General features: G+C 41.8%; 1 protein-coding gene across 1 annotated transcript in view; it reads left to right on the top strand.

Annotated features, from left to right (window-relative positions):
* The window catches only part of EHBP1 (EH domain binding protein 1), a 225738-nt gene that overhangs the window by 20148 nt on the left and 183902 nt on the right, over nucleotides 1–21688 (top strand). The window contains 1 exon segment of the mRNA XM_009993463.1: nucleotides 11067–11124. Coding sequence (XP_009991765.1) covers nucleotides 11067–11124 — 58 coding nt within the window.

Consider the following 21688-nt stretch of genomic DNA (forward strand, 5'->3'; position numbering starts at 1 on the left):
GTGGGTCTGCCCATTGTTTTGAAGTGCTGATATTGCTAGAGCGTGGGCTTGCACATGCGTGTGCAATGCCAGCCCTGCGAAGGCTGGTGTTCCATCTGCATGGTCCAGAAGCAAGTATGCTAAAATTCTGCAGGCTTCAACTTTTGAGACTTGTTTGTTTTAAAGATGAAAAAGTACATTTTATGCGAACTATGCTGAAATATGTGGAAAATCTTATTTTGCAGAATCCAAGAAGTTTGTGCACCCACGCATCTCTATTGTCCATGTTGATGACTCTGCACATAACTGGTTTTCCCCCTCAGTGCTCTGTGTGAACTCTATGCAGCTAAATTTGATTCCCATCCTCTTGATTGTTAGTTTACAGAGTGGATTTTATTCATTAGCCTTCTTTGGACCTAAGTAGGCAAATGTATCTAAATTCTGATTTCAAATTTAATTCTTTAAAGTAATTTATTTTAATTTCATTTATTGTAATACCTGTCTAAAACCTTGAAATTAAAATTTTTCTTTGTTTATTCTCATCTAGTGCCAGATATTTCAGCGCTTAAGCTGGTAGGAGGTTTTTGGCTTTTACTGTAAGGACAACATTCTTCACTTGGCACACCTAGGTGTTGCAGTAAGTTTGAGAGGCTTTGTCCTTTACTTTGAGTGGATGGCTCTCAGCACTTTGTAAGATTAAGAGGATATTTTGCTCCAGGAACCCATCTGGCTTCCCTTTTTATTCACCTTTCTGCTTCCAAGGAGAACTGCTTTTTACACCAGACACATTTGTGTTTACAGATAAAAAATTTTTAAATTAGAGTAAAATTGAAATCTAGGGTGAGACAAAATTGCTTAATCTTTTAAGCTGTGTGCCCTATGGGATAGAGGGGCTCTGTCTCTTTATCCTTTTGCCTCATTTAATAGTACAAGACTGGAATCCAGCCTGCAAGACATCAAATCCACTTAATAAAAAACCTGGACAGCATCCAGGAGTCTCTTCTATGGCTGCAGATGTTACTTTACAACTGCTCCATGGTAAGATCCATCAGCTTACTCAAGTAGCCATCAGGCTAAAACACAATAAGGCATTTCATTGTAGGAAGGACAGGGTATGGGTTCTATCTCTTTGAAGTTGATAAAAAATAACTATGACAGCACAGGAAGAAGGGAGAGAGCTAGTATAGTGACCAGGTTCAGTCTCCAGTTACCATCTTGGTGTGTGATGAGTGGCAAAAGGCCTCAACTTAAGACTCTGAAGCAGTTCATACTGGAGGTATCTATATGTCCTTGCATCAGGAGCATAAGCAAGGAAAGGGCAGTGTTAATTTTCAACAGTTTATAATCTCAAAAGATTTTGGAGATGCAGAGGACCTTTTGTACCTTGGGGAGTGTCCTACTTTTGAATGTTACTAACCAGCTGTAAGCCTTTCAAAGGAGAGTAGGCACAGCTTGGTGTACTAAAAAAAAGAAAAAAGAAAAAAAAAAAAAGAGGAACTACTACTCTTAACATCTTCTGTAGGGACACTGAGCCAAAGGGCTGACCTTGCTCTGAGGGCTCTGTTTGGAGGAGTGTCTGACTTGAGTGAAAGCTAGATCAAGCTGTAACAGAAAAAATATAGTATAGGAAGATTATTTTAAAAAATAAAACCCACAAACAAACAAAAAACTCTGGCTGGCTGAAAGATGTAACTTTCTTGTGCATTTTCACTATCAGCATGAATGCAGCTATGCTGTAGGTTCTGCTTGTTTGCGTTTTAAATCAAAACCTGTGCTTTGAAACAGTAATATGAAAGATGTTGTTCATTTCCAGCTTAGCTGATCTTGAAAGACTTAGTTACAGTCTAGTTCAAATTGCTGTTGGGCATCTTACAAACAGCAGTGATTAGCAAAATCTGTTTAGGTCCTTAGTTGTTGGTAGTTTTAGGGGTCCTTACTGCTGCAATATTTACAGTGTTGGCATATTCTAATTTTTTTGTTTTGAAGGTCTCATTAAGTTTGGAGAGGATGAAATCAGTAGAGGCTTTGGGCTTTTTGTTTTGCTTAGTGTGCAAGTTTGTGACTTTGGTCGGGACCTAAGTTTAAATGCAAAGTTACCACATTTCTCCATGATGTTTTGAAGCTGTGGCTGCTTCTGGGATACCCAGTAGCTGGTGCATTGCTCCAGTGGTAACTTCTAGTTTTGTGCCTCTGAAGGGTGGCAGGAAGGTGTGTTACCTCCACCTGTGCCCCAGCTATTGAGAAGAGGAGGTGTGGTCTTCCTGGTATCCAGGTGCTTTGCTGAAAGCAGGTGATTCATAACCCTGCAGTTTTTCATACAGCCAAGGTGATGCCAAAACCAGAGCTCAGAAAGCAGTTCAAGATTTCATCTTTCAATGCCCTCCTTCCCTGAAAGTGAGTTCATGCTGCTTGATACCATATCTGTTGTGGCTGTGACTGCGAGCACCTGATTTGCAAGATCTGGTCTGGGCAGAGATAGGGGAAAGGAGCTCATTTTCACTTCCCCTTCCCCTGCCCCCATTTTTTTTTTCCTCTTCGTGATACTAATTTGTAAAGTGAAAGGAGGCTGCTGACAGATAAGAACCTTTAATTGGAGAGTTCATTGTGTATGAGCCAGGAGTACCCATATCTCAGAATAAATGCGGATTAATTTAGGGCTCAGTGAAGTAATTGTTTTGAAAACTAAGTATGAGTTTGTATCATAGTGGCCCTTCAACGCTACTCCCTGTATGGGCACAGCACATTATCAGTCTGCCCCTTACCTTACTATGTACTTGTGTTGTACTATCCAATGTTAGGTTATAATCTTTTCTGGAATGTAAATCAAGAGTTTGCCCTGTCTTTATAGCTTCAACTGTATATTCAAGCTTTTCAAACATAAAAAGTATCAAAGAGGCAGACTACTGTGTGTCTTAGCACTCATTTGCTCTTTGTAGGTATCGGTCTTTTTAATTAAAAACAATGTATAAGCACCTCAGTCCCACAGTCCAAGCACCTGAGGTAGGTGATACGAACTTTCCCTTCAGACAGACTCTACAAGCTGGTACCATTCTGCACTTGATGCCCACTCACTGGATAAGGAACTGACTAAAAGGTCACATTCAAAGAGTTGTGGCCAATGGCTCAATATCCAAGTGGAGATTGTTCCTCGGGGGTTGATACTGGGGCCAGTGCTGTTTAACATCTTTGTTGGGGACCTGGGAGTTGGGATCGGGTGCACCCTCAGCAAGTTTGCCAACCACACCAAGCTGTGTGATGTGGCCAATACACTGGAGGGAAAGGATGCCATCCAGAGTGACCTTGAGAGGCTTGAGGGGTGGGCCTGAGCAAACTCTATGAAGGCCAAGAGCAAGGTCCTGCGTGTGAGTTTGGACAGTCCCAAACATAAATGCAGGCTGGGTTGAGAATGAATTGAAAACAGCCCTGAGAAGGACTTGGGTGTGTTTGTTGATGAGCAGCTCAACATGAACTGGCCATGTGTGCTTGCAGCTCAGCAAGCCAACCGTATCCTAGGCTGCTTCAAAAGCAGCATGACCAGCAGGTCAAGGGAGGTGATTCTGTCCCTCTTCTCCACTCTCATGAGTGGAGTACTGTACAAAAGGAGGACACGGAACTGTTGGAATGAGTCCAGAGGAGGGCCATGTCTGCCTAAGAGGAGTGTTTGTGATTGTAAGAGAGTGAGAGAAGACATCCACTTGGTTCTTCTTGTGTAGTATTCTTAACCTGTCCCTGGGACAAGCAAGGCTAAATTGGATCAGGCAAAGAAAATGTCTACATAGAGGGCAACTGCATGTGACATCAAATTCAGGGACTGGTCAAGGCACCCTCCTGATTCTGCCAAAAGAACATTCAAGAACTTAACTTCTGAAGACTAGGGTCAGTTAGGGTATCTTGCAATATAAAATTCTGTTACAAAAAGCTTTAAGAAAAGATTTTGCTAGATAGTCCTGTCAAGTTTGTTTTGCTCAAGACTCTCTACTACAATAATTCCTTGAAAAATGAAGCTGAATCTGTCATTGTCACGTGTTCTGCATAATGGATGAACTTGAGCTTTGTTTAATCCAGCTTATTCTGCAAACTTTGTGTTTGGTTTTAAGAAAAGCAAGTCATCAGCAGTACATACTACACATTCCACACACAGCCTTGCAAATAGATGCTGCTCAGATTGAGTAGGTCTGACTGCACTTGTAAAATAGTTGTAGTGTCTTACTTTGTACCTGTTTTGTTGTAAACCAAGTAAAGCCAGTGCTTCTTTTGAAAAGCAAAGTATAATCCTGAGACGTAAATCCTGTAGAGGCCAGTAGGTTTAGCTATATTTAAAAAAAACCTAAAATTCAGTTCACAAATGAATACCTGATCTTTGGACAGCTTGTGTCTTGAAGTCTTAAAAAAATATGTGGAGACCTCTGGTAGGAAGAAATACAGGAGAAATTTCCAGTGTTAGGTGTAGAAAGTGAGGACTCAGAAGTGTACCTAGCCATTTTATGATTCTGTGAAGTGGAACGATTTGAACTATGGTGTCCTCTTGCTGTGCCTGTTTTAATGATTTCTCCTTTGATATTCCCAGCCTTGCTAAGACTACTGGATGGTTATGGTGAGGGAAGAACAAGTTTTGTCTTCAGGGACTTGATGCATATTCTGCAATGAGTTAGTTTTGGGAGACTGCTGTTTTGATTCAGATAGAGCCTGGCATGGTACTGTTCTGAGATGGATCAGAAATCTGCTCACAGGCCTTACATAGGAGTCTACAGTGGAGAAGTGGGAGCAGACAGGCTAGGCCAGATGAACACGTCAGCCATCCTACCTTAATTTGCTGCTGGATATGTCTTGGCATCTTGTACAACTAAACTGAGCAATGTCTTTGTACAAAGTGTTTTGAATACACTTACCTTCCATCATGTAAGTTAAGGGGAGGTAGGGAAGAAAACCTCAAACCCCTTCCTGAAATGCAAAGCTTCATCTTGTGCCATCTTGTATCTTATAATTAGCTCAGATGGGTTTTAGTTGCATGACATTTTATTTTCTTCTTGATGTTTCTGGCTTTTGCAATCAGTGCAGTACCTTCAGTCAGTGAGAGGGCTCATTTGGCAGATACATCAACACATGACATCATTCTTACTGCATCTCCTGGCCTGCTTAAAGCATCAGTGGTGACTTGACTGCACTTCCCAGAGTTATAGGCAGCTGTGGAATTTCATTAATCGTGACTCACAGGAAATTCTGAAGGGGAAAAAAAAAATTAGTTCAAAACTTGAAAAAGGTGATTAGTACCTTGGCTAATGGTAATACATGGCATAGCGTAGGGCCCGGTGTGGAAAACTGCACTGCAAAGAGACCTTTTCAAAGTAATTATCTGTAAAATGAGGAAAAGTAAGGTTCATCCCAAAGTAATGGTGGTGTAGAACCTATTGCATTTATTTTTAAGAGACCAGTAGGGAGCCTTGGTAGTGTTCCAGCAGTCATGGAGAAAGCTATGTGCTGGTGGGGAGGGAACATTGGTTCCTAATGAAAAGCTTACATGTCATGCTGGTGTGCACAATGCAGAGATGACATAAGGTTATTTTAAAAAAATCTGATCAGAAGTACTTTTGACATTCGTCCTCAAGTAATTATTTTTATCCTTCAAGAGGTGCATCTGCATGCTATTGTGCTAAAACTGCTGCTTCTCTTGTTAATTATACTCTTTAAGGCTTACTTCACAAGAGTAATCTAGCAGCCTGTAATAATTAATGAAGTTCAAATAAAACAAGCTCATCCAAAAAATAAAAAATAATAAAAAAAAGGGCAAACCCCAACACTTAGGCAGTTTGATGCCAAAACAAACATGCAGGCTGTAGTGGTTCAATTAAATACAAAAAAAGTACTTTGTTACAGGCGCTTGAAGATTATTGAATGTTATTAAATGTAATGATACCTTGTTACAAACAAATACTGTTACCTATTTTCTCTCACCAAAGGGTTGTCAGTAATTGATCTTGCGATTGACTTCAGTGGCTATAATTAAAGTTAAGTGCATTTGTAATGCTTTCCAACAACAGATTTTAAACTTAAGTCTTTTGTAGTTTTCTATTATTGAGTGGTAGATCTGGTGGATAAACAGGTCCTGGTTAATCTTTTTCTGCTTCAAGGCTTACAAAACAAGAGCTAAAAAGATACCGATACCTTTTATGTCATGTCACAAGTGATATTTGGGGAGTTCTTTAGTCAAAGGATCGTGCCAAGTATTTCCTGGAATGATCAAACCAAACACCAGAAGACCTTGAATCCTGCACAACCTCCTTTTCAGTTGGTGACATTTGTGGCATATAAGATGATGATCAGATGACATGTTTTTGTTCTTTTTCTCAGTCTGTAGGATGTTTTTTTTATTACTTTAATTAAAAATTGTGGGTATGGCGAAGTCTGGTTCCAGTATTTAGTTATTTTTTTTAGTACAGTTGTTTCAATGGGAGAATTGAAGATACTGGAATCGTGCCTTCCATCTGACAGGAAAAACAGGTGTGGTTTTGAATTACAGATGTTTTATTAATCTGTACTTTAAATCTTATTTTAGTTACTTAGTATGCATGGCAGCAGTGAAGCTCTTTTTCTGAGCCACAGACTTTAAAATCATAATCTTCCTGCTTCTTTGCTGACTAGGTTTCACTTTTGCCTTTCTTCAGGAATAGTTTATTGTGAACCACACAAAAATGAGTAAATAGCAAAAACAAGTTTATGGTAGGCTTTACATAATATGACCTTTTGGATTGTGGCTGGATTTTTTAGTACCTGCCCGCGTGGCAGTGTCTGATGTCCCAGTGCTGCTGGCTTCCTTCCGTGCTCCCTCCCAGGGGGATGCTACTATTTTGGCCACACTGTGTACAAGCATGGGGTGAAATATAAGCACCACCAAGGCAATAATTTAGATTCCAATACAATATTAAATACTCCCACTGAAAAAAAGGTTGTTGGTGTTGAATTGTATAGACGGAAGCAATTACTTAATGTGGAGATGTAGCTGTTCAGCTAAAATGCAGTTATTTCTCCCACTCCCACCCCATTGTCTTAGGTTTAGCAGTATGTTATCCCTTTCCTTAAACATACTGGCTTTGCTGGAGGTGAATAGGTGACTATCTAAAAGCTGATTGGTTTAAAGGAATGAGAAACACTGTTCATGCAGCACAAGAATTTTTTTTTTTTTTTTTAAGTAACATTAGTATTTGTTCACCTTGCACCATAGTGGATTTTATATTTGGAACAATCTGAGTTTCCAAAGTAAACTTACAAAGGATACTAAAACTGGCCTTCAGCCTAATTCTTGAGATGGGATTTAATTTGCTTTTAGTGTTAGTTAATGAACAGCCTAGGTTTCTGATGTTGAAGGAGGAGACAAGTCAGAAGGAGGAAATGTTACTTTGATACTTTAAATGAGCAAACTGCATTATGTGGTTTTGGCCATTTCCTAGCACATCACTAGTAACCTTGAATGCAAATTTGCTGATTAAAATGTGAGCTGGGCTTTTTCTTGTAGAAGTATATTGGCATAAAAGAGCAATGAACAGATTGTGGAAGAGAAGTGTGCTTTCACTTCATTTGTAAAACAGTTCTATGGAGATAGTTTTAAATTGTAGAATTTGTGAGATTCTTTAAGAAAATTCCTTAGAAAACCTGCTCTTTGTGCTTTGTTTCATCTAAGCATGTGGTCATACTTAGTGGAGAAACATCCTTCAGGCTATTTTCTTCTACTTCTTCCTCTCCCTGTTTCATTTTGCTACATTTTCTGTCTCCCTATTATGATAGCATTCTTCATTTTGCTTTGGCAAAATACCTCTGAATGTGGATTTCTCTTATACTTGAAGCTGAAGGAGCAAAGTAACAAAATACACTGGTGAAAGAGCCTAGGGGAGCAAGTGCTGGTTGAGCTCTTCCCATCAGTATGAGCTTGGTCTTCTCAGTATGAATCAAGACTGTAGCTGGCTTTTCAAGTTAGTGTGTTTCTTTATATTCCTGCCAGAGGGAGTTCTTCAAAACTGGGGAAGAAGTCCAGGCTTGGAAATAACTGTATGTGTATGTGATGCAGATGCAGGTACTGCTGGAAAACTGCACTGAAGCACCAGCTGTCTCTGACAACCCGAGTAAAGCCAGGCAAGCAATGGCATGATTTAAAAAGAAGGAACTAGAATTGAATGTAAGGTCGGTTACCAACCTGGGACACACGCATGATACCCGTATCACAGCGGGTGATTTCCCATGTTTTACTGCCCATCTCTGATTTATTTTAAGTCCAGATTTGGGAGGATTTGTGTGCTGGAGTTTGTCATCCCTTTACATCTTTTTAATGCTACTTGTGTTTTTCAAAATAACTGTGTTTTGTCTACATATAGCCTCTTCTTTACTGTGTTGTTTGGATTTTTTTAGGTATCTGCCATAGTCATGGGTCTTTTTCTAGCTTACCCAGTAATGAGAAAGTGTCTGCGTTGAAGGAATGCTTTGGTGCTGACACTCCTCCTGTTTCCTCACTTTGCTTCACTTTCTTGCTTCTCTTGGCCCATTTGTTGCACACGTGTATAACTATTCTTGGGCCATCTCCATAAGGGTTGGCTTCCTGGTTTAGATGTTGGCACCATGTGGGGCTGGGTGTGCTGCTTCACTGTTCCACATTGTGGTATGTTTTCCCCTCTGGGGAGATGATCCAGTGCTGTTGTAAGAAAAAAATCACTTCTGATACCAAGATAAGTAAGATCATAACAGATCTAGAGGGCAAAGCAACATCACTGTCACCTGAGCTGAGAGCATCAGGAAAAGAAGGGACTTGGGTAGTTAGCCTCCCTCACAGGCTCTCTGCAGGCCTGAGTACTTTTCTGATGAAAGCTTCTGGAAATCTACTCTTGAAATACATGTGTTGGAATTCAGAGTTTTAATGATCTACTAAGTATACTGTGGAAAACGTCTTTTTGTCTCTTACGTGTTATCTGATATCTTGTGTTCCTGTATACCTGAGTAGGCCAATACCACTGCAAGTATAGCAGCTGGGAGTCCTGGAGAGGAGCAGAGAGGAGACATGAAGAGGTGGAGAGCTGGTGACAGCTTGGACTTGTGCTCTTCCTGTTAACATCTGCAGGCATTATCCTGCCTTTTTCTACTGAAGCTCCTATTTGTGTGACACATGGGAGACAGAGTCGTGCTCTTGGAAGGAGGGTTGTCTTTGGTGTAGCCACTGACACTGCAGAAATCATAGAGTCATAGAAATGTATCTTCTTTTAACTTTTTTCTTTTTCCTTCCCCTACTTTTGCCGTATTTTTATGCTCAGAAGCAAGTTCAGAATTGAATCAGTCAAGGTTAAAGGAGATTTGGTTCACGAGCTAGTTTCTGAAATGAGAATAAATCAGCTTTAAAGTGCCAAGTAAAATAATTCTGGGGAAAGAAAAGTTGTTTATTGTTGGCATGAGTTTGAATTGCTCTGGAAATTGCTTGGGGGTGGGTTTTTTTTTCTGATAGCACAAACACAACTCCCATCAAAGTGAATGGAAGTGCCTGCTAACAGATGAGAACGTAACACACACACACCACCAAGTGAGCAAAGAGCTTTCGAAGTATGACAGGATGACCTCATTACCAACCAAGATTTTGTAGGAGAAGCTTCAAGCAGAGCCAACCTACAATTTAGGTCATCTACACAGGCCATCAGAGTGATTTTACGCAGTTTAAAATGTAGTAGATTATTTCACAGTCAATTTATCATTATTATATGTGGAAATTAGGGTACATATTAAAGGATAAGGTGAATGCAGAATAGCAAATAAAAGCCCATGTCCCCCTTTCCTTCCCAGAACCTGCCTTTAGCTCTGTTTTTCAGGCAAACTTCATTTCTTGTGGGGTTTAAATACGTGGAAGGTGATGTGTGAGTTGTATTGGGTGCATCTTTTAATGAATTTTTTGAGCATATTATGTCTTGACTTTTCCTCTGTAACATCCTCTTTTCCCTGTGTTGTGTTGTTTTGGTTTTTTTTAACAAGAAGTGAGTTTTATTGTTGGCTTTAGAAACAGAAGGATTTTTATATCAGTGTCTCAAAACTCTTGAGTAGCAATTTTTTTCCGAGCAGAGTTGCAACCTTAGTACTTTAAGGTGGAGATATGAACTGCATTGAAAATTGTTTGAGAGTGGATTTGCAGTCAGGCTTGCTGATAGGAGTTGGGTCATCAACTAGGAAACCAAGTGGGAATGGAAGGTCAGGAGCCTGCGGAAGAGGGGTCATGAGTCTGGAAGTGACACCAGAAATGTGGTCATACAATGGGAAGTGTATTATAGGCCAAAAAAAAAAAAAAAAAGCCTGGAAGTTAGGTTAATATAAAAAAATAGTTGGGTGCAATTGCAGAACTAATCAAGTAGAAGAAATAAGGCAGTAAATATGAACCAATAAAGAAATCTTAGGAAATGTAAAAAGAAGGTAATTAGTTCTGGAAGTGTTCTTTGTTGAGATTTTCCATCCATATTAATTAGAAATTAGTAAGAAGTTGCTTGGAGAACTGTACTGAATTTTGGCATGCTTGTCCTGAGTGAGTGCTGGGGAAGCACTGATGTGCTGGTTTGTGGTCATCCAAGGAGATTTTGAGGAGTAAAATAGGATTCAGTTCTCTTGTTGTTTGAGGTATTCAAGTCGAGATAAGAAATTATTCATAGGTGAAAAAGAAGTTGCCTGTTTTCTCTGCTACTTAGTAGTACCTTTTCAGTATGTCTGCTTTGAAATTAAACTAGAGTTTGCATTAGTGTTAACTTTGGGTACCAGATTGTTTCCAAGGTGTTTTGAAGAGGCTGGATCCTGTTCTCTGCCCCATGGAAGAGTTTCTGCTTAGGTGTGCTGCTGTCTCTGGGGAGATGCTTGCAGGCAAGGAGAGCAGGAGGAGAAGGATGACATTAATGTGCAGAGGACAGTGTGTTTCTACAAATGCAACGTTATTTTTCCTGTTAAAAGGCTGATGCTGAGAGTGGTTTTTAGATGAGCTATTTTAAGATATCATGTATCCTCTAAGGATGTAATTATGTATTGCAAGAGTTTGAATATAAATTGTTTACATACTGATCTTGTTTCTTCTTTATCTTCAACAGGCAGCCAGATAAGCTAGTGGTGGTTTGGACAAGAAGAAGCCGAAGAAAATCCTCTAAGGTTAGTTGAATGTTTACTAAGTCCCAACTTCAGTGACAAGCAGGGTCAGCTGTTTGAGGGACTGGTTTCTAGAGCGCAGGGAGAAGCAAAATAAATGAGAAATATTTTAATTACTTTTATGTTCTTTTAAACTCAGTTCAGCTGTAAAGTCTAGAATAAGCTGCTGCTGATGTCATCACTAATTTATGGAAATGCTTAACTCTGATTTCAGCTTCAGTTATTTGTTTAGCAGAACTGTATCATCATCAGTTCACTTTCAGTTACTAATTGCTAGACCTAATTAGAAAGGAGAATCTGTTTCATCACTAGTGTATCAGATGTAGCAAATTTAAAAAGTAATAAAGAATCTGACATTACTGCAATAGGGAGATAAAGTCTTAGAGGCTGTTTCACAGACAGAATATACTACAAATCAAAATGAATAAATGCAGGCTCTTTCAGCCAGTATCATATATTTGAATTAGATGTTAACGTTTTATTTCTACAAACTGTGAGGAAGCATGTGAATTTGTGAGTTTTGGCTAATGACTTGGTAGCCTGAGAAAAGGGAACTTCCAACTGAAGTCTGCCCAGTATTTGGGCATTCATAAATTACGGTCTTGCATATGGTTGGGTATTTTGTGTTACAGTTTGCAGGCACAGTATCCCTGTCTTTTGTGAGCTTCACCTTACTTTTCTTCCTTCAGTAAGAAATCTGAAAACATTACAAAATTCTTGTATTTTTGTTAAATGGTGGTCAGTTTGTCTAGACTGCTGAATTGTACAGCTGACAGTAAGAAACAGCCTCTGTGGAGCCTCTTTTGGCTCTGAGGAGAAGAAAAAGGTGAGACAGTCTGGGTCTGTGGCTTGGTTTCCATAGAAAATGAAGCTTAAAAAATCCCACAACACTCTTCGTTTACACAGAGGTTGAAACAATGGCAAGCATTTCTAAACCTTTGCAGTGTCTAATATGATAATAGTGTTGTATTACTGAATAATAAGAGTAAAACCTTCTGCCAATCCTAGTAGTCAGTTTTTGTTGCCCAGGGAAGTGTGAAGCCTGTTTCATGAGTACAGCAGGCAAGCAAAGGCCTTGGTCCTGTTGTCAGATTTCTTTTGTTGCCTTGTGTCCTGTGGCATAGGGCTACCCCTCATCTGTCAAAAAGCTTTAGAAGGGCAACACAAATGGGCTGGGGAAAATCTCCTAACCACTAGGTGGGTCTGCAGGGGGAAGGAGTGTGTGCTGGTTTCCTTCCTTCTTTCCCAGGAGCATCTCCTCTTCAGGATACCTCAGCCGCACTTGCTCACGCCCTTTCCCAAAATTGTTGCATCTTACCCTGGTTGGACTTACCACAAGTAGTTTTGTCTATAGAGGGGAAGTTCCAGAACTCAGCCTTTTAATGATTATTTAACACTGTGGTTAAATAGAGATGTTCTAAGCTCCTTTTGTGTGTGTGTGAGTGTGTGTGTGTGTGTATGCATGTAACGAAACTTCCAAGAACTCTGAGACAGTGAAGAGAGGGCATGCAAAATAGAATAGGTATCTTGTAATAATTATGCGTTGAAGAACTTGAATATTTAGAAAATGTACCTTCCTACCCTGCTTAGGAGAGACTTCTGGGGGGTTTTGTACTGTTATGCCTCTTTTTCTGACTTTTAAAGTTGTCTTGCATATATGCTGTTTTTTGTCTTTTGACTTGAGGTCTAAGCTATTCTGAGCTATTTTCTCTAAAGATCAGTTACTGACTGAAAGTGGCTTTACAACTGAATGCCTGCTCTGCTGTGTGCATCCTAAATTCTGCTTTGGGGTATGAAAACCCAAGTGTTACCTGGTGTGAACTTAGTCTGGCACCAAGATAGTGGACTTCTGTTCCATGTTTGTAGTCGTCAGCAAAGCCGGTCAGACTTCCTCTTTTGTCGAAGGATAAACTAGCTCAAGTTACCTTGTGTCGTGAGCCGATGCCAGGGGGGCTATGGGCTGCCAGGTGCTTTCGCGACTTCCCCCCCTCCGCCCCCCAGTTTGGAGGGGTTGTTGAATAAGACGGAGGGTCACACGTGGCGCTGCCTCTCGCAGAGAAGGGGCGGCTGCGGGACCGTGTCACAGAGGGGAGGTCCGAACGCAGCCGCACCGCGCTCACAAACTGCTGCTGAGACCCGTGTTTGGTTTACGAAATGAACCCGTTTGTTAAGGGTTAACACAAGCTGTGGGATGAGGTTTAGGGAAAATGTAAAAACGGCAAATGGCTACCGGGGATATGGATCAGGGTCCTTTAAGGGAGGTAATGCAAAAAGTGCTGTGCTCTTAAGGCGCTCTCTCCCAGAGAGGGTTGTGGATCAAAGGAGAGGGAGGGACGAGTTGAACTCGGCAGGACGGTTAGAGTGTGTGTCTGTGTGTGTGTGTGTGTCTGTCTGTGTGTGTCTGTCTGTGTGTCTGTGTGTCTGTGTGTCTGTGTGTCTGTGTGTCTGTGTGTCTGTGTGTCTGTGTGTCTGTGTGTCTGTGTGTCTGTGTGTCTGTGTGTCTGTGTGTCTGTGTGTCTGTGTGTCTGTGTGTCTGTGTGTCTGTGTGTCTGTGTGTCTGTGTGTCTGTGTGTCTGTGTGTCTGTGTGTCTGTGTGTCTGTGTGTCTGTGTGTCTGTGTGTCTGTGTGTCTGTGTGTCTGTGTGTCTGTGTGTCTGTGTGTCTGTGTGTCTGTGTGTCTGTGTGTCTGTGTGTCTGTGTGTCTGTGTGTCTGTGTGTCTGTGTGTCTGTGTGTCTGTGTGTCTGTGTGTCTGTGTGTCTGTGTGTCTGTGTGTCTGTGTGTCTGTGTGTCTGTGTGTCTGTGTGTCTGTGTGTCTGTGTGTCTGTGTGTCTGTGTGTCTGTGTGTCTGTGTGTCTGTGTGTCTGTGTGTCTGTGTGTCTGTGTGTCTGTGTGTCTGTGTGTCTGTGTGTCTGTGTGTCTGTGTGTCTGTGTGTCTGTGTGTCTGTGTGTCTGTGTGTCTGTGTGTCTGTGTGTCTGTGTGTCTGTGTGTCTGTGTGTCTGTGTGTCTGTGTGTCTGTGTGTCTGTGTGTCTGTGTGTCTGTGTGTCTGTGTGTCTGTGTGTCTGTGTGTCTGTGTGTCTGTGTGTCTGTGTGTCTGTGTGTCTGTGTGTCTGTGTGTCTGTGTGTCTGTGTGTCTGTGTGTCTGTGTGTCTGTGTGTCTGTGTGTCTGTGTGTCTGTGTGTCTGTGTGTCTGTGTGTCTGTGTGTCTGTGTGTCTGTGTGTCTGTGTGTCTGTGTGTCTGTGTGTCTGTGTGTGTGTGTCTGTCTGTCTGTCTGTGTCTTTACCCTTCCGTAGCGTGTGGGTCCTGGGATGCGGCTTCTTTTCCAGCTGCCAGGGCTTGGCAGCAGGTCCGTAGGGAGCCGGGTTCCCGGGAACAGGGCCGACCCGCAGCAGCGGGCAGGCGGGAGGAGCAGGCAGGCAGGCAGGAGGAGCGGGTGGGCAGGCAGGCAGGGGGAGCGGGCAGGCAGCTGCAACGGGATCTCGAAATCCGTGGCTCCGGGAGCAGCCCCTTGCGATGGCAGGAAAACAGGGGGTGGGGGCTCCGGCCCCGAGGGCTGCGGGAAGGACCCGGTGCTCCAGGGGCCAGACCCCCGCAGGCTGGATCCCGGGGGCAGGCAGGCAGTCCCCGCACCAGACTCTGCAGCAGGGGTGTCCCACGGAGGAAGCGTCCGAACGGGCCTCGGTCCCACCTGCTGAATTCGCTGCCTTTTATACCCCCGTGACCCCCCTGTCCAGCCAGTGTCACTGCCCAGAGCCAATTGGCACCCATGAGCCCCAAGTTAGGGTGGTAACTAGCAGGGCAATGCATAACTTGTTGCCCATCCTTCCTGCCTGGTATCACACCCGTTGTTTTGCTTTCGTTTGTCCTTGAGCAGCAGGCCTGGATTTGGTCTGATAGCTGGGAATCATCAGCAGAAGGCCCTTGCTGGCTTAAAAGGTGTTTTGTTCAGACTTATGTGGGGAAGAAGAAGAACCGTTTCCCACACCTTGAATTTATAGCATGGTGTGTGTCTAGGCAGTGGCTGGTGTCTGTTGTGGCTTACCTTTGGTAACTTTTCAATTGTAGTTTTGTTTAATTTCTGTAGAACACGGAGAGTAAAGATAATGCAGAAGAGTAAATTTGATACTTACGCAAGCATTGTAATCCTTAAAAGTTTGGTGAAAAGCAAAGTATTTGTCCATGAATTTCACTGAGGCAAGATGATTTTCTGGCAAAATGTCAGCTTTTTGGGCTCGAAGTTTTCTCAGCTGGGCCATAACATTTCAGGATATGTCCTCCTGTGACTGTTCTTTCCTTGACCACCAGGCAGTAGAAGCAACTCATGAATAAACTGGCAGATTTATGTGGGGCTTAGAAAAGTGTTTTGCTAACTAATCAATTCATGCTTACTAAGACCCCAGAAATGTACTTTGAAAGAGACCATGTGTCCCTGAGGTCTGGGCAGAGGATAGAGTTAATTTCGAAGCTTAGCTAGATGATACAATTTGAGCTGTTTGAGTCCAAGACTGTTGATCAATAAATGTTCTTGATATCTTACTCAGCCTGCCAGCAAAATACTTTATACAACATATTTGTTTTGTCTAATTGCTTTCTTGGAAGCAAGTCAAATGAATATTTCCTCTTATTTATTTTTGATGGACACTGGGCTCAGAGAGTACAAAACATGAATAATTGTCTATGTTCTCCAGCTTGTTTGAGAAGAAGGAGGAGAGGGATGAGGCCTTACCTTGATTGTGAACTTGTTGTAAAGACTTCTTTGGAGGTTATGATTTCTTTTCTGAACTTTTCAGATTGTTAGGGATAATGAGGGACATCCTTGTGTTCACAGACACACAGAATGGTTAAGGTTGGAAGAGACTTCTGTAAGTCATCTGGTCCAACCCCTCTACTTAAACAGAACCACCTAAAGATGGTTGGCTAGGACTGTGTCCAGACAGCTTTTGAGTATCTCCAAGATAGGAGACTCCACAACCTGAGTTCATGGTGCAAAAGTGTTTCCTGATGTCCTGAGGGAACCTCCTGTTTCACTTTGTGCCCCCTGCCTCTTCTCCTGTCACTGGACACCACTGAGGAAAGGCTGACTTTGTCTTCTTAGCACCCTCCCTTGACCTATTTATATACATCAGTAAGGTTTCCCGAGCCTTCTCTTGTCTAGACCCAGTCCCAGCTGTCTCAGTGTTTCCTCCTGTGAGAGATGATCTAGTCCCTTAAACATTTTCATGTTTTTTTGCTGGACCCTCCAGGTGCTTCACATGTGTCTTGTACTGGGCAAGTACAAGAGGCATGTGATCAAAAAAGTGGTACAACTTTGAAGATGGTATAATGGTGCTATAGATGGATACTGACACCTCTCTACTTAACTAATGTAATCTTGAGACACCATTGAGCTGAAAGCTGAGTTCCAGACATCCTTTGAAGCCCTTACGTTTGTGCTTTTCATGATTTTGATATGCCTTCTAGCCCACATGCTTTTTCCAAGTAAACTACTAGAGGGGTCCCTCAATTGGACGAAGTCATGGGAGACATCATAGGGAAGAGTCTGTTGTCAACAAGTCAGTTGTTATTTTGGGAACCGTAGGATAGGAGCTGTAGATATGTTAAATTAAAATAAGTTTTTAAGTGCTACAAATGAGCAGCAATAACCATTTAGAAAGAGCATTTAAATGGCAGTCTGATAGATGGATATAGAACTTAAGTGTGTCCAGCAGTTACTGACCTTAATGCAGATTTAAGTTACAGCTCTGTTCTGGGTTCCCTCCTCTCTGGGCAAGTCTGATTTTGATGCCTTTAAAGAAGTGTGTCAAGACATGATGGCTCTGTATAGATGGGTGTCTTTGTGTGCCACGAGTTTACAGATGATGCTTTGCAGTCTTGCTATATTTGGCAGAATTACTGAGCAACCCTAGAAGCAAAATGGACTTTGAGCTTGGGGGGTGAGGGAGAAATCACCAATTTGCTGATGCAAATGCTGACTTTCTTCAAAATCAGGTAGGTGAGGCTTGCCACAACTTTTCTAATCTATTAAGATGGTTACCAGCCTCCATAGTTTACAGAAGATGGTTTGTAGCAGCGACCTAACTCTTCCTCTTTGGTACCCTGCTGCACTGGTGTGCTGCTTCCAGGATTTCAGGCCCCAGGCTTTTGGACTTGCCATTTTTTTGAGTGGAGGAGCACTGTCTTTGTTCTAGTGTAGGACAAGGGGAAAATGTGTTGCAAATATGGTTACTTTCATTTAACTGAGATGCTCTCACATTTCCAGGCTTTGAATAGCAATGTTGCTATGATGTCAAGGAGGTACTTTTTGCTCTCTCTGTGAACACGTACAGGCTTATGGTTGAATTATAGGCCTCTGAAGAACCAAATTTGCACTTGCTTCCAAGGGCCTGTCAGAGTTATTCTTCAAAGATCCTTTTTTGTGTCAAAGCTGAAAGAAGGTACCTTGCCTGTAATTTCAGCACTTCTGCAGGCTTATAAAAAACTGTGTAAACACAGAGGAGAAAGAAAAATGTTGGGAACAGTAGGACTTGAACAGTAAAAGCAGAGCAAAGAGAAACAGAGAGATGGATAGTAAAAAGGATCTACATGTAGGGAATAAAAAGGATCCCTTGTTGTGCAAAATGCCCAACCTTTTTTCAAGGATATGCCATCAATAAAAAAGCAGCAGTTAGGTCACCTGTTTTGCTATCCCTGGCATCCTGTTGCCTTTTCTGGCTACTTTGCTGCCTGGTGCCAGCCCTGCTTTTCACTGCCAGCTTCTTCACTGACAGGACTTAGGAAGGCATGTTGCAACTCTGACATGCTGATGACTGCCTGGAAACAGCGTAGTTTGGTCATAGCACTCCTGTAGCTTCTTGGTTTATTAGGAAAGTAAGGAAATTATGTTGGTTTTCAAAGTCAGTCTAATGACCAGCGTGGGACCTTTGAGGCATATTATATAGTCTTTAATAAGACAATTGCAATGTTTTTCCTGCATCACTGCTGCCTCCTTAGGCAGACAGTGGCTAGGGAGAGATGAGGACTTAGCAGTGAGTGAAACTGCTTAATCAATAAAGAAGTTGGAGTGTGCTTGCTAAAGATGGTATAGGATGTGAACAGAAAATACTGCCTCACTGTTACGTGGTAAAATGCCACCTTGGGGAATTCAGTTTTGTCTCATCCTCATCCATAAAGTTCCTGACTGAGGTTAGATAGAGCATTAAAGTGAGATTTGATGTATCTTTCCATTTAGTGGGTGGCTGGGGCATGGGAATTGACTTGCAGCAGTGTTGAGCAGCCATCACTGCAGTTGAAGTGAAAAAAAACCGGCTTTGGAAAACAAAACAAAAGGTTGTTTCATGCTTTAGCCCTATAAAGTCAGGTTCTAGCTGATTTAAGCAGACCATGCAAAATGAGTGAAAACTTGCTATTCTTTTGTGGCTTGTAAATTGAGGACCATAGTACCTTTCTTTTTTCTAGAGATTCTGTAAAGTTAAGTTTTGGTGATGTTTTGAGATGCAGTGATGGATGTCCCAGAAAACTATGACAAGAACAAATCTGCATTCTGTTCAATTTGTTTTTTAATAAGAAGCCCAGTAGATAAGGCCGGAAACTGCTTGATGAGAAGGCAAAGAGCCTCCTTTGTCTGAGCATCATCTATCATTGGCAGTGAGTAAGGGAAGGTTTGGTGAAAGAAATAGCATCAATCATGTATTTAAGGAATATGTCCTGAATCTTTATGTGTGAAATTTAGTTTAAAAAGCTAGTCCAGTGCTAGAGAATCTGTTTCCTAGTGAAAATCAGGTTTTGCTCATTTTCAAAGCTTAGCAGTCTTTCTGTAGCTTTTTAGGAGAATACATGGATGCATAATTACATTTGTAACATATGTGTATGCTGGTGAATTGAAGACATTCATGGGGAAACCTGTGGGAATCTGCTTGTTTCCTCATCCACTCCCAGTGGACACCAACAGCAGTCGGTTGAACAAAGACTGCCTGGCATTTCCAGGGCTTTGAACTTTCTTCTTTGGCACGTGCTGGGTTTTTTGGATTGTGTCCTAGGGTGGGAGTTTGATGGAGCATTTTCCTGGTGCCCAGCCTCCTTAATGGGAGGGCTAAGCACACTGATTTCAGGATGATCTTGGGGATGCAGGCTTCTGGAGTGAAGTCTTTAATTTGTCTCCCCCTTTTGTGATCCTGAGCTATGGTGCAGAAGAAGCCATCCACAAACTGCTGGTTGGGATTTCCTTCGGTGTGGGGGAATCAGCAGCTTTTCCCAGTGCATTCCTTTTCCAGTGGGTCTGTTAGCAGCTGGATCATTCTAACCTCTGGCCGTCCTCAGATGATATATGGCTTTCATGGGGCTCATCAGAGCAAACTGAAGCAATGCTCAGTCTTCACAAACCGCTCTGCTGGTGTGGAGGCACCAAATGAAGGATCTGACTGCTTAATGTCAGCTCCTCCTTTTTGAGATTTAATTTTATTTTTTTCTTCTTCCTGTCTAAGTGTTCTACCTGGTGTCCTGGCTCAAACCAGGACACCTGGATAACACTGAAGAAGAGGAGCTATTCTAGGGAACTGTCCTAAGCACTGTTGGAGCCAGTTGGGCTCCTGCTTGGGTCTTGTTCCCTGAACACCCTGTCACAGAGACAAGTAGCAAAGCTGATTTGATCACAGGCAGTTAGCAAAAATTTTACTTGAGAAAGAAGAGCAACAACTTGCTGGCTCATTATAAAGCCACTCCTGGGGCTGCAAGTGAGACATAATGGTGAATCTGGTTCTGAGTTTTGCTTTTAAAAAATAGTTTTGAGGGCTTAGCTATAGGAACGTATTTTTGATCCATAAATACGTAATTTTCATATTTTTCATAATGTTTCATAATTTGCAGCAGGCTTCAAATTTCATGATCCATTCTAGGATCTTACAGGAAAGTAACTTACAATTATCCTGCAAAATAGAGGCAGGATGAGATGAAGCAGTAGTGAAGATGGGAAAAAACAGATGGGTAACATAAAACATCTGGAAAGGTAACTTCTTGAAATAATATAATATTTTGGGTTTTGAAAGGTCAGGAAAGGTTTTTATAGAGACAAGGAAATCTGTACGTGGCAGTGAGCAGAGTTGGTCATGATATGAATGGTGCATGTGCCAGGCCATGAAATCCCCTACATGCAGGGTCAACAGAAGGGACGTCTGTAATGTACTCTAGTTAGCTGATTTGCCTGCCTTATTTGAGCCATCTTCTCATGATGAAAGGGTTCCTGTTTTGGGGCTGTCTTAATCTTTATAATTTTTATTGATTGTTCTGTTTATGTTGTATAATCTAGACAGTAGAATAGTGGTTGTAAGGCAGGTTTATATTCAGTCTTTCTCATGTTTTATTTCCATGTGGTTTTTTTTTTCCCCAGGAATTGACTAGGAAATTCTGGTGTAGGTTTTTAAATTTTGCTACCCCTCATCTTCCCAATAAGAGGATGGCACTAGACACTGGATTTATAATTGTTTATATTCTTCCTTATTTTGCAGAGAATAGATAACTGCTATTTTTTAGACTGGAGGAGTGTGCTTCAAAAAAAACAGTGTTTATAAAATTACCTGGTTTGTTCCAAGTTCCACAGAAATGTATTTGTATTTGGAAAGCTGAGCAATGTCATAATCTGCTCCAGCACCTCTGTTAATTGCTGTCATCCAAGTTTGCCTGCAGAGTGGGAGGCAGTTTTGTACAGTCAAGGTCAGCGCCTGGTGACTAGTTATGAGGAAAGGTAGTGTATCAAAGGCACCCCTGGAATAAGCTGGTTTCATCTTCATTTCAGTGATGCTGGGAAATGTTACTTACACAATTAAGCCCATTCATAATGGAGAACAAGACTTGAGTTTGTCTAATCTGTTGCATGAGGTGAGAGAAGTGTGTGAGGCTGCTGTTTCACACAGCTAAAAAGTGGACACTTACCAAGAGTAGAGGACTGTACCTTTAGCTAAATGTTGAGAATTTGCACAAATGTTCTGGATTTTCAGGAGTGTTTCACAGTTACAGTTTGTGAGCCCTTTGGTGTATCGTATGTGCATTATTATATGGAGCAATGGACATTTTAATTATCTGGCCCTGTAAGTTGCTGACTTTGATTTGTTTTTAAAGATTTTTCCCATCTGATTGAAATCAAAGGCCGAAACTGAAGAGGTATCAAGACTGTCTGTGCAGTTCAAGCACAGCAGAACAGTGGTTGTGATGTTCACAAAATTGCATGTAGTAGGTTGCAAAGCAGGTTGGCTTGACTGCTTTAGAGAGCAAATTGAGGAAAGGTCGCAAAACTGGGTTAGGTAGTCTGAAGTGCTTCAGTGAGTCTGTAAGCTCACCTCCATGTCCTTTCTTAAACAGCTTTCTCCCTCAACAGTAATTGGTTTTGTGCCAGAGCAGTGCCATAGGTTGGACAATGTCATTCACAACCCTACTCTATTTATAGGGTATTTCAGGAACCCCTCCTCTATCTCCTGATTTTAAAGAGCTGTCACACTATGTCCTCTTACTTCATTTCCACTGGCAGGAAAAGCGAGGAGTTGAGTTTCTCCTTGAAAGGCAACAGAGTATTCCTGCT

This window comes from Chaetura pelagica, unplaced genomic scaffold (assembly GCF_000747805.2).
Source record: "Chaetura pelagica isolate M959 unplaced genomic scaffold, ChaPel_1.0 scaffold472, whole genome shotgun sequence".
Classification (NCBI taxonomy): Eukaryota; Metazoa; Chordata; class Aves; order Apodiformes; family Apodidae; genus Chaetura; species Chaetura pelagica.